This window comes from Carassius carassius, chromosome 48 (assembly GCF_963082965.1).
Source record: "Carassius carassius chromosome 48, fCarCar2.1, whole genome shotgun sequence".
NCBI classification, from domain to species: Eukaryota; Metazoa; Chordata; class Actinopteri; order Cypriniformes; family Cyprinidae; genus Carassius; species Carassius carassius.
In genome coordinates, this window is record NC_081802.1 from 17,564,219 (window position 1) to 17,576,611 (window position 12,393).

The 12,393-nt window shown below is 38.7% G+C and overlaps 1 protein-coding gene across 2 annotated transcripts in view; it reads left to right on the forward strand.

Annotated features, from left to right (window-relative positions):
- LOC132131122 (dystroglycan 1-like) overlaps window positions 1–5,241 on the forward strand; it is a 35,928-nt gene extending 30,687 nt beyond the window's left edge. For both annotated transcript variants that reach the window (XM_059543073.1, XM_059543072.1), the window contains exon 3: window positions 1,588–5,241. In XM_059543073.1, coding sequence (XP_059399056.1) covers window positions 1,588–3,870 — 2,283 coding nt within the window. In that variant the 3' untranslated portion in view covers window positions 3,871–5,241. The remainder of the gene's footprint in view (window positions 1–1,587) is intronic.
- The last annotated feature ends 7,152 nt before the right edge of the window (window positions 5,242–12,393 follow it).

Consider the following 12,393-nt stretch of genomic DNA (forward strand, 5'->3'; position numbering starts at 1 on the left):
TGTCTTTAGTGTGGGTTGCATGAATAATCACTATGGAAACTATGTGGCTCTCTGAATGTCAGTGTGGCTGTGTTTTGCCACTGATGCTCTAGTTTCAGAAGGCAGTACTTAAGACTTGCCTTAACCTTCGGTTTTGATCTAAAGCAAGGTCTGATAAGGCACCAGAAGTAGACACATGCCATCTGTGCCATATGTTTCATTACAGAGTTGATATCAGTTTGACTATAAACCGAATATGTAAGGTAATTTTTGCCAATGCTGTATATCTATTAACTGTGGTTTTTACAGATAATGAGGCGAAACGTCAGTATAGATTCAGTGGCAGTGCAGAATCGGTTCTCTAATTGAAGGATGATTCCAGAATTGATTGTAGTTTGACACATTCTGTAATTGATAACTATGGCCCATTTCTGTGTTTTAAAGGAAAAGGTCACCCCAAAAAAATAAAAACGCTCTAAAATGTCATTCCAGGTTAGTTTGACACTTTTTAATTGTGGAACACAAAAATAGATGCTTAACAGTATGTTCATGCTTCACTTTTGCCAAACATCAGAACAGGAAAAAAAGCAGAGTTAAAGTAGACCATACTACATTCCAGCTTTTCCTAAGTGATACAATAGCTTAGTGTGAGGAAGTAAACTGCCATTTCACTTTACAGGTTATGGCTTCTCATGTGGTGCCATATTTAAATATATGTGAAAGCAAATGAGATTTGAGAGCTGCGGCTGTGTAAATGATAACAGAATTGTCGTTTTACATACACTAACCCTTAAAATACAACTGTTCTGTGCAAGCCATGTACCATTTGAAGTAAAGCATTGTTGAAATTTCAAGCACACTATCAATCAAGAAGACTATAGATCAGCTTACAATTATACACCCACCTGAATTATTAATGTCTCTCTAAGTGATCAAATAGGTTCACAATCAAACTCGCACATGCTCTGACTGGTTGATGGAGAATTCAAAAGCAAGATTGCAAAAGGCAGAAGAGGGGTGTGGTACTGGTGGATTTTTGTGTCTAAACCTTTGAAGCCTGTCAATTGAAAGAAAACGCCTACTTGCTGGACTCCTTTAGTGACTGCTGTGCACTGGTTTGAGTTTCTACATCATGTATGGATTATTACTAGGATTATTAACAATCAAATTAAGGGGCTTGGAAGCAAAAGATGTAGTTTTGTATTTACAAAGAGGCTTGTTTGTTAATGTATCATCTCAATGCCAATGATTCATTATTGGTTATTTTTGACTGCGCGCTCATCTCGTGCCGCAGGGAGCTCTATGCCACTCTGAGAGCACTCATTCATTATAGTCTTTACTCCTCTTGTCTTACTGAATTTCAAGATACTGGCGTTGTGCTCACAACCATGAAATATTGAATACAAAAACTAAATAGTATGTATCATAGACAACTTTAATTCATGTGATTGGATATTCGTCATGTTATAAAGTGGGATTTACTTTCAGGTTTTAAGTGTTTGACTTAGCAGTGCGTATCTGGCATCGCTGTAAGCTCATTTGTCTTGTTACATTTCAGATGTGAGTCATTCAGTTGCAGTAATCGTTATTTCTCCTCCCGTTTTACAGATCACAGAAGCAAGCAAGGATGTGCTTCCAGCATGGTTGCATTGGGATGCAGAGACTGGCACACTTCAAGGCCTTCCTCTAGAGACAGACAAGGGCGTTCACTACATATCTGTTTCTGTTTTCAATGAGAGCCAAGTCTCCCAAAGCCCAGATGTGTTCTCCATTGAGGTGCACCCAGAGGAGCATGCTGACACAGACCCTGTTCAGCTTGCAATTCAGCAGTCAGTCGGCAATGATGCCCAACCTTTCTGTGGCAATGAGGAGCCTGTAACTGTGCTTACCATCATTCTGGATGCTGACCTCACAAAGATGAGTTCGAAGCAGAGGGTGGAACTACTTGCCAACATGAAAACGTTTTCTGGGATGGGGCTTCAGCACATGAAGATTTTACCTGTTGTCAATAACCGTTTGTTTGACATGTCTGCTTTCATGGCAGGACCAGGAAATGCTAAGAAGGTGGTTGAAAACGGAGCCCTTTTGTCCTGGAAACTTGGCTGCAGTCTGGATCAGAGCAGCATTCCTGATATTAGTAGTGTTCAGGTTCCAGCAAAAGAAGGAGCCATGTCTGCTCAGTTGGGATATCCAGTCGTTGGATGGCATATTGCTAACAAAAAGCCCCATGTACCCAAAAGGGTGCGAAGGCAGCTCAACAACACCCCCACTCCCATTCCCTCATTACTCCCCCCAACAACTTACCCTGAGCCCCCCATCCGTATTGTTCCTACACCAACCTCTCCTTCTATTGCTCCTACCTCGGACAGTTCTGCCCCACCTGTTCGTGACCCTGTGCCACTTCCTATGAAACCTACTATTCGAAACCGAGATCCGCCTGCATACACACCGACCTTAGGCCCCCCACAGCCAACACGAGTAATGGACACCACCAGCACTATCGCCATCCAGCCCACCATGACCAGGCCTGTGTATGTTGGGCCCTCTGTGACCCCAGCAACACCCACCACCAGGAAACCAACAAAAAGACCTGAAAGGAAAAAAACAAAGACAACCCCAATACCAAGAGAACCCAAGACCACCACAACAAAGCCACCAAGGCGCACCGCACCCCCTTTTATCCCGATTGATGGCAATATAAAACCTCTGCTGCAAAACCCAATTGATCAGGTGACTGCCTATGTTGGCACCTACTTTGAAGTGAAGGTTCCATCCGACACATTTTTTGACAAAGAGGATGGAACTACCGATAAGTTGAGACTTACTTTGCGCAAAAGCAATGATGTGGTTGGAGATGATTCCTGGATACAGTTCAATAGCACAAGCCAGCTGCTCTATGGATTACCAGACCAGGTGCATGAAGGAAAACATGAGTATTTAATGCAGGCAACTGACAAAGGAGGTCTCTATGTAATAGATGCCTTTGAGGTGCGTGTCAATCGATGGAGAAACAGTGTTAAGTCACCGGTGTTGTTTACTGCTGTGTTTGAAGGGGATGCACGTACAGTCACCAATGATATTCACAAGAAGATCCTTCTTGTCAAGAAACTGGCCCAGTCTTTCGGTGATCGCAACAGTAGCACTGTTACACTGAAGAACATAATGAAGGGCTCTATCATAGTGGAATGGACCAACAACAGCCTTCAGCAAAGCCCCTGTCCAAAAGAGCAAATACTGCAGTTGAGCAGAAAAATCTCTAATAATGATGGTAGACCCTCTCAACAATTCATGCATGTTATGGAACCAGACTTCAGGGCCTTAAATGTCACCGTCAGAGGTACAGAAAGCTGTCGCAACTACATGTTTGTTCCGTTAGTTGAGATCCCAGATCCGACCGCCTCCCCTGTTACTCCCGCTGTGGGCGCGGGAAAATGGAGCAATGATGATGTGTATCTTCACACCGTCATACCGGCAGTGGTGGTTGCAGCTATTCTGCTGATAGCTGGAATCATTGCCATGATCTGCTATCGCAAGAAGCGCAAGGGAAAGCTGACTATTGAAGACCAAGCAACTTTCATCAAGAAAGGAGTGCCCATTATTTTTGCAGATGAGCTTGATGACTCTAAGCCACCCCCATCTTCCAGCATGCCCCTTATCCTTCAAGAGGAAAAGCCTCCGCTTCCTCCACCAGAGTATCCTAACATGGCTAGTCCAGAGACAACACCTCTGAACCAGGACCTTTTGGGAGAGTACATACCTCTACATGATGAGGATCCTAATGCTCCTCCCTACCAGCCACCGCCACCTTTCTCTACCCCAATGGAGGGGAAAGGATCCCGTCCTAAGAACATGACCCCGTACAGATCTCCACCTCCTTACGTGCCACCCTAATGTTTGCAGAAACCTCCGGAGCAGGAGGATAGGGAACTTTTGGAGTTCCACACCAGTCTGTTGTTTCTTTGCATTATGGGATTTTTAGAAGGGGGGAGGGCTGCAGCAAATGAGGGGTTTTGGGTTTGAATGTGATGGGTTGATTTTGTTAAACTGGACTCTTAAGGAGATGTGGGAGGGTGAGGCAAGTGGATAGTCTGCAAAGGACAGCAAAAACAACCTCAGCCTCTGACTACTCTGGTAATTGTTGAACTGTTGGGGATATATCCTCCAGTTCCGGCGCTTTTGTGTCTAGGTGGGCTTTTAGACTAATTATTGGTTTTGTTTTGATTTTAGAATTTTTTTGTTGGTTTGTTTCACTTTTTTTCTGACTCTGAATCAAACACCTTGCCTAACAGCACTCTTTGTATCTTTTGAATTTGTTATTCTTGAATAATATAAGCGGACAATAAAGCTGACTGCAGGTGCAAAAGGTTTCATAGAGAAATTCAATAACAGAAGGGGAATAAAAGGATGGCCTTGAGGGACTTGGACAGCCATGCAGACAGTTCTGTGGGATGCCGATTCATTATGGTTTTGCCTTTTAACACAAAATTAAACTGTTTTTATTGTTATTCACCTGTCTAGTTAAATCACTACAAGAAGAGGTAGCCAAAATTAAAAATGTTTAATCCACTGTATATTTGAAAGTTATGTTAGATCATCTTTAATTTTAATTATATATTTTTATTAGTTTTTTTGTTTTTTTTAAGTATTACACTGAGATAAACACTATTTTCCACCCCTCGATTATGAAAAAAAAAGCTAAAAAATATTAAATCACTGAGTGAACATGTCACAGTGTGTGTTCTGACTTGAGATATGTGCTAGATTAGTTTCTTGCCAGCCATGTGAAACTTTTGGAGGAGGTAATCTCATGAGTGAGTCGTCTATGCAGATTCTGCCTTTGACCTGACAAGCCAGAGCTCGGTATTGATCTCACTTAATCATTTTTCCCACAGGCCATGAAGAAATATGGTTATGTAATTGGTTGTACAGGTTGACGGGGTCTTTGCATCCTTAATTCTCTCATAAAACAGAAGGAACGATGTTCGGCACCCTCAAGTCAAAACCACCTATATATACTGTTTCACCAGTTTGATTCAAGCTACTGACAGTCATTGCGACAGATTGCTCAATTTCAAAGACTTGATTAAATCAGAACAAGCTCGGGTTTCAGATGATTTGTAGTTTTTGTTTCTTCCTTTTTTCTTTTCTTTTTATGTTACTATATTTTTTTAATATATAAATATATTTCAGTGATGATTATGGAGTATATGCCTTGGATCCACTCAAAATTCAAATAAAGACTGAAGATTTTGATAATGGTGACCCATCCTCTACACAATGGTATTGTTTATTGTATGTCATAATTATATATTTGCAGTTGAATGCCATATTTTGCCTTGGTGATATAGCAGCAAGTGTCTTCTGTATATAATATTCTGCCTGTGGATATAACTATTTATAGTACAAATGTGTGTAAATCAGATATGGTAAAAAAATAAATAGAGAAAAAAAAAAAATATATATATATGTATATATATATATATATATATATATGTAAGTTTGTTTTAGATGAGGGGTGATTATTTTTATACAAAGTGATGGTTATTTAAAAAAAGAAATATATAATCATAATAATATTTGAGCAGGAATGGAAGGAGTAAACGGTACTGGTTTAATAATAAAAAAGAAATCATCAGAAAAAAAAGGTTGATAAAATCACAATCTAATTTTCTACAAAGTTTTTGATACAGCCTCAAATTGTTTATTAAGAACAATAAATATATAGTGTACTGCAATTTGTAAAATTTTAGTCTTGGTAATTGATTCATTATATAGCTTTCCCTCATGCATCTTTTTTTTTTTTTTTGCTTTCAGCTTATTTGACAAAATAGAAATGGTGAAAAGACTGTGTTTTCAGGGAAAATGTCCATTGTAATATATATATATATATTTTAATTTTTTCTTTTTTTTTTTTTTTTAATGCTCATTTGTTTTGAGGTTTGAATTCAAAAAGTGACATTTGCAATAATAAAAGTGTGGCGTAGTCATGGCTGGTCAGTAAATAGTGTGTAAGATCTGTGTGATACCAATACAAGTCTGACAAACCCCAGATGACTGAATTGTTTTGCCACATAGGAGGTTATGTATGGGTATATTTTTTTGGGTGTAACCGTAACTCGTTTTTGAATGCTTCCATTTAGCCTTTATAGATTTACCAGTAAACCAAACTCTGTGGAGGTTTGATTCAATATTTCATTTGTATGTACCAGCAGGTTGAAGATGGAAATGGAAAAGGCAGGTTGGTCTTTCAAAGGTGCAGTAGGATTGCGGTACAAAAACACTGGAAAAATGTACTTCATCACGGAACGGCATTGACAAACTGCAAAATCAATTTCTGTATTCTTAAAGTTGTGTATTATGATTTGTTTTAATCTTAAATCTGACTGAATTGGTTCGATTTGGGAACAAAAGCAAAAACAATAGAAGTTTGCCAGAGGGGTAATAAAAACTATTTATTATCATACGCAATTTTTCTTCGCAAGTAAATGCCGTTTTTACAGGAATACAGCAACAGAATGCGTAATGTTGTCTTTTTTGTGGCCTTTTCTAATGGATTCTTTTGTTTCGCTAGCAATGAGTCTGTTGCAGTAAATCTACTGCTTTTTCATCAGCACAACTCTGAATAAATATTTTAGGTGGAAAAACCAAAGATGCAGATTACAAAATGGCTGTTGGTTTTGCTTCCGCGTTTTTTTTTTCATAGTTTAGAATGAAAGCAATGATGGACAAGTAATATGATAGTTTCCACTCCATCCCTTTTAAAAAAAAATTTTTTAATTCAATTTTTTTTTTGTTTAAAGTTGTAAGTTTGCGTAGAATATTATTACATGTATCCAAACTATGGTTATTTTCACGAACCTTGAGCTACGTATTTTATATTATGAGCTACGAGTTTATTTTCTTACAATATTATTGTTCTGCACAAGCCTTGATGTGTATGCTGGAGATGTTTTTTATTTGTCAAATCATGTCAGCCTTATCATATATTTTCAGCCTTCAGAAAGCAATTTGATTAGTTTATACTTAATGTCTGAATATAACAAATCCTTAAAGCGGATTGTGCTTTTATGAATGAAAAGACTAGTTAAATGGTTCAAGGGAAACAGTCCGTATATGAGTTTCTTTCTCTTCATTTTTATGTTTGTTTTTAACATCTTGTCCATTTTTAACATTGTTACAAAATTAGCAAGCTGTGTTTCAAAGACAAACCGAGTTGCCAAAAGGTTGAACAGTTAAGCAATGCATTGTTAAAGGTGCTGAAGTTGACCTTGGGACCAGGTGTTAGAAATGTGTTGAGCGAGACACCTTTGAGGTCAGCTGTTGTGAAGAAGTGCAGCCTAGCGAAGAATACAAAGCCAACGTCAAGACAAAAAACACTTCAGTCATTCTCTTTCATGTTAAACAGCGTTGGTAAATTTATGCCGCCAAACACTGTATGTTTGAATCATGTATTAAAAAGTGTTCTCACCGGCAATGTGTGTGGGTTCTTTGATACTTCATGATTGAGAGTTTTGCCTAAGTTGACTACGATAGGACCACTGATGTGCATTAGATGCTCATGTATATTACACTGTATGTAAGAGCCTGGTAATCATGATTTTTTTTGATATTGAAAGAATGTTTACAGTTCAAACAACTAAGATATAAGTTCTGCGGCATTTTCTGTGATGTGATGTTGATTGACGCTGAAAATAATTTGACTTGTTGCTAAGTGTTGCAACGAACAAAAACATGTACTGTACTTACAGTGGTAGTCTGTTGCAAAACATTCCAGATGAGTTTGAAAGCATATGTGAATTGTTTTTTTTTTCTTCTTTAAAAACGGAAAACCGTGGTGTTCGCACCATTTCAATTGTTGTATTACGAGAACATCATTTTCTATGCACATTAATCTTTTTTCAAAGGAGCAAATATTATTTTTTTATATATTTTTTTTTGTAGTACAAAGCATTTTGTTATTTTATACTTGTACAAAAAAAGAAAAAGAAAAGAAAAAACAAGGAAAAATAAAACATCTACACAATTTTAAGTAGATTTTACTTCTATACAGGGATGTTTATTATTATTATTATTATTATTGCAGTTTACAGCTAAATCAGCATTTTGTGTGGCCTTCCCTAACCTTCTTTTGCAGATAAATTTCCAATCAACGCTAAACAACTGACAGTGTGTACTCATGACTTGATAATGAAAACACCAGTATCTGATTCCACAACTTTCGTACTAAAATTATACATTCTTCATAAAATGTATATATACAGGTCCTTTTCAAAAAATGAGCATATTGTGATAAAAGTTCATTATTTTCCATAATGTAATGATAAAAATTAAACTTTCATATATTTTAGATTCATTGCACACCAACTGAAATATTTCAGGTCTTTTATTGTTTTAATACTGATGATTTTGGCATACAGCTCATGAAAACCCAAAATTCCAAAAAATTTGCATATTTCATCTGACCAATAAAAGAAAAGTGTTTTTAATACAAAAAAAAGTCAAATAATTATGTTCAGTTATGCACTCAATACTTGGTCGGGAATCCTTTTGCAGAAATGACTGCTTCAATGCGGCGTGGCATGGAGGAAATCAGCCTGTGGCACTGCTGAGGTGTTATGGAGGCCCAGGATGCTTCGATAGCGGCCTTAAGCTCATCCAGAGTGTTGGGTCTTGCATCTCTCAACTTTCTCTTCACAATATCCCACAGATTCTCTATGGGGTTCAGGTCAGGAGAGTTGGCAGGCCAATTGAGCACAGTAATACCATGGTCAGTAAACCATTTACCAGTGGTTTTGGCAATGTGAGCAGGTGCCAGGTCGTGCTGAAAAACGAAATCTTCATCTCCATAAAGCTTTTCAGCAGATGGAAGCATGAAGTGCTCCAAAATCTCCTGATAGCTAGCTGCATTGACCCTGCCCTTGATAAAACACAGTGGACCAACACCAGCAGCTGACATGGCACCCCAGACCATCACTGACTGTGGGTACTTGACACTGGACTTCAGGTATTTTGGCATTTCCTTCTCCCCAGTCTTCCTCCAGACTCTGGCACCTTGATTTCCGAATGACATGCAAAATTTGCTTTCATCTGAAAAAAGTACTTTGGACCACTGAGCAACATTCCAGTGCTGCTTCTCTGTAGCCCATTTCCTGCACACGCCTGTGCACGGTGGCTCTGGATGTTTCTACTCCAGACTCAGTCCACTGCTTCCGCATGTCCCCCAAGGTCTGGAATCGGTCCTTCTCCACAATCTTCCTCAGGGTCCGGTCACCTCTTTTCGTTATGCAGCGTTTTTTGCCACACTTTTTCCTTCCCACAGACTTCCCACTGAGGTGTCTTGATACAGCACTCTGGGAACAGCCTGTTCGTTCAGAAATTTCTTTCTGTGTCTTACCCTCTCGCTTGAGGGTGTCAATGATGGCCTTCTGGACAGCAGTCAGGTCGGCAGTCTTACCCATGATTGTGGTTTTTCAGTAATGAACCAGGCTGGGAGTTTTTAAAAGCCTCAGGAATCTTTTGCAGGTGTTTAGAGTTAATTAGTTGATTCAGATGATTAGGTTAATAGCTCGTTTAGAGAACCTTTTCATGATATGCTAATTTTTTGAGATAGGAATTTTGGGTTTTCATGAGCTGTATGCCAAAATCATCAGTATTAAAACAATAAAAGACCTGAAATATTTCAGTTGGTGTGCAATGAATCTAAAATATATGAAAGTTTAATTTTTATCATTATGGAAAATAATGAACTTTTATCACAATATGCTAATTTTTTGAGAAGGACCTGTATACACACACACACACACACACACACACACACCGTTAAAGAGCAAAAAAAAATGTGTTATAGGTTGAGTTGTGGGTTTCATTTGCATAAAACACAAATGCACAATGGCTATGTACAATAAGAGATCTAATTTTAATATGCATTGGGGAATTTGTTTGCATCATTTGAGTATGATTTATACAATATGTGGAATATTTAGCATGAAAGAAAATCTATTGTGCGTATAAAAATTAACCCATGCAATCATTAATGAATAAGACCATTTGACAGGTAAAGTCACATCTGTTACAGGATTTATATGTTGTAAAATTTACCAAGTTTACGTCAAAATGCCTATAGTGCGCATCTAAACTTCCCACCCCTCACCTCAGCTGCATGTGCTCCAGTTGTATAGGTAACAATGGCGTCGTCTACATTGCTTATCATTTGAGCTCAATCGAGATGCAGAGGATATTAAGGAAGAGGATCGTGCAGAACCTGTGCAAGCATGGCTTTTAATGGAGTTTTTTTGTTTGTTGTTGTATCATACTTTTAGATATGCTATTATTTGTAAATGCTACTGTTTCTGTTAGCGTATTATATACACTTTTATCCTGATTAAAGCTTTAATACAGTATGGCAACCCGCACACACGTCCATGTATAATGCTTCTCATCGCACATGAAAATAAGTGTATAAATGGAACAGTTCATTATTTGAGCTGAGCTGGTGATCTGAATGAGAGGGAGAGAGAGTGATGCAGAGCAGGGCGATGCGAGGAACTGTACTAAAAACTGCTGGTTTAGAACATTGATATTGAAACTTGTAATCCATTAGAATCATTAAAAGACAGAATCACGATGCATATATGAATCGGTTTTTAGCTGCACTGATATTTTCCTTCCTCTTCTCTAAAGCAGCTCAGCATGTCCTTGCCCCCTTTGTTGCATGTTCCCGGGGGCGGGGTTTTTCTGGGTTTGTGATGTCACAAAACCGGGAAGTAGCTTGTAGTCCTTACATGCCATTTTTGTAGGTATTAAACTGCCAGTAATTTAAAAGAAGATATCTCCGTTTGTATTGAACTTTAAGCGCCGCAACTTTGCAGATATAGTTTATGCTCAAACAGCAACATTACACACTAAAGTAAAAAAAAAAAAAAGTGAAATGGCAATCCACCCTTTAATTAAATCTGTAATAGCAGATTTTTCTTCTCTCTCTCTCTCTCTCTCTCTCTCTCTCTCTCTCTCTCTCTCTCTCTCTTGGTGTGTGTGTGTGTGTGTATACATTCACCTAAAGGATTATTAGGAACACCATACTAATACTGTGTTTGACCCCCTTTCACCTTCAGAACTGCCTTAATTCTACGTGGCATTGATTCAACCAGGTGCTGAAAGCATTCTTTAGAAATGTTGGCCCATATTGATAGGATAGCATCTTTCAGTTGATTGAGATTTGTGGGATGCACATCCAGGGCACGAAGCTCCCGTTCCACCACGCCAAAGATGCTCTATTGGGTTGAGATCTGGTGACTGTGGAGGCCATTTTAGTACAGTGAACTCATTGTCATGTTCAAGAAACCAATTTGAAATGATTCGAGCTTTGTGACATGATGCATTATCCTGCTGGAAGTAGCCATCAGAGGATGGGTACATGGTGGTCATAAAGGGATGGACATGGTCAGAAACAATGCTCAGGTAGGCCGTGGCATTTAAACGATGCCCAATTGGCACTAAGGGGCCTAAAGTGTGCCAAGAAAACATCCCCCACACCATTACACCACCACCACCAGCCTGCACAGTGGTAACAAGGCATGATGGATCCATGTTCTCATTCTGTTTACGCCAAATTCTGACTCTACCATCTGAATGTCTCAACAGAAATCGAGACTCATCAGACCAGGCAACATTTTTTTCCAGTCTTCAACTGTCCAATTTTGGTGAGCTCGTGCAAATTGTAGCCTCTTTTTCCTATTTGTAGTGGAGATGAGGGGTACCCGGTGGGTTCTTCTGCTGTTGTAGCCCATCCGCCTCAAGGTTGTGCGTGTTGTGGCTTCACAAAAATGCTTTGCTGCTTACCTCGGTTGTAACGTGTGGTTATTTCAGTCAAAGTTGCTCTTCTATCAGCTTGAATCAGTCGGCCCATTCTCCTCTGACCTCTAGCATCAACAAAGCATTTTCGCCCACAGGACTGCTGCATACTGGATGTTTTTCCCATTTCACACCATTCTTTGTAAACCCTAGAAATGGTTGTGCGTGAAAATCCCAGTAACTGAGCAGATTGTGAAATACTCAGACCGGCCCGTCTGGCACCAACAACCATGCCACGCTCAAAATTGCTTAAATCACCTTTCTTTCCCATTCTGACATTCAGTTTGGAGTTCAGGAGATTCTCTTGACCAGGACCACACCCCTAAATGCATTGAAGCAACTGCCATGTGATTGGTTGATTAGATAATTGATTGCATTAATGAGAAATTGAACAGGTGTTCATAATAATCCTTTAGGTGAGTTTGTGTGTGTGTGTGTGTGTGTGTGTGTATATACACACACACACACACACACACACACACACATATATATATATATATATATATATATATATATATATATATATAATTTTATTTTAAAAAATTCTCAAAGAAACTCTATTCC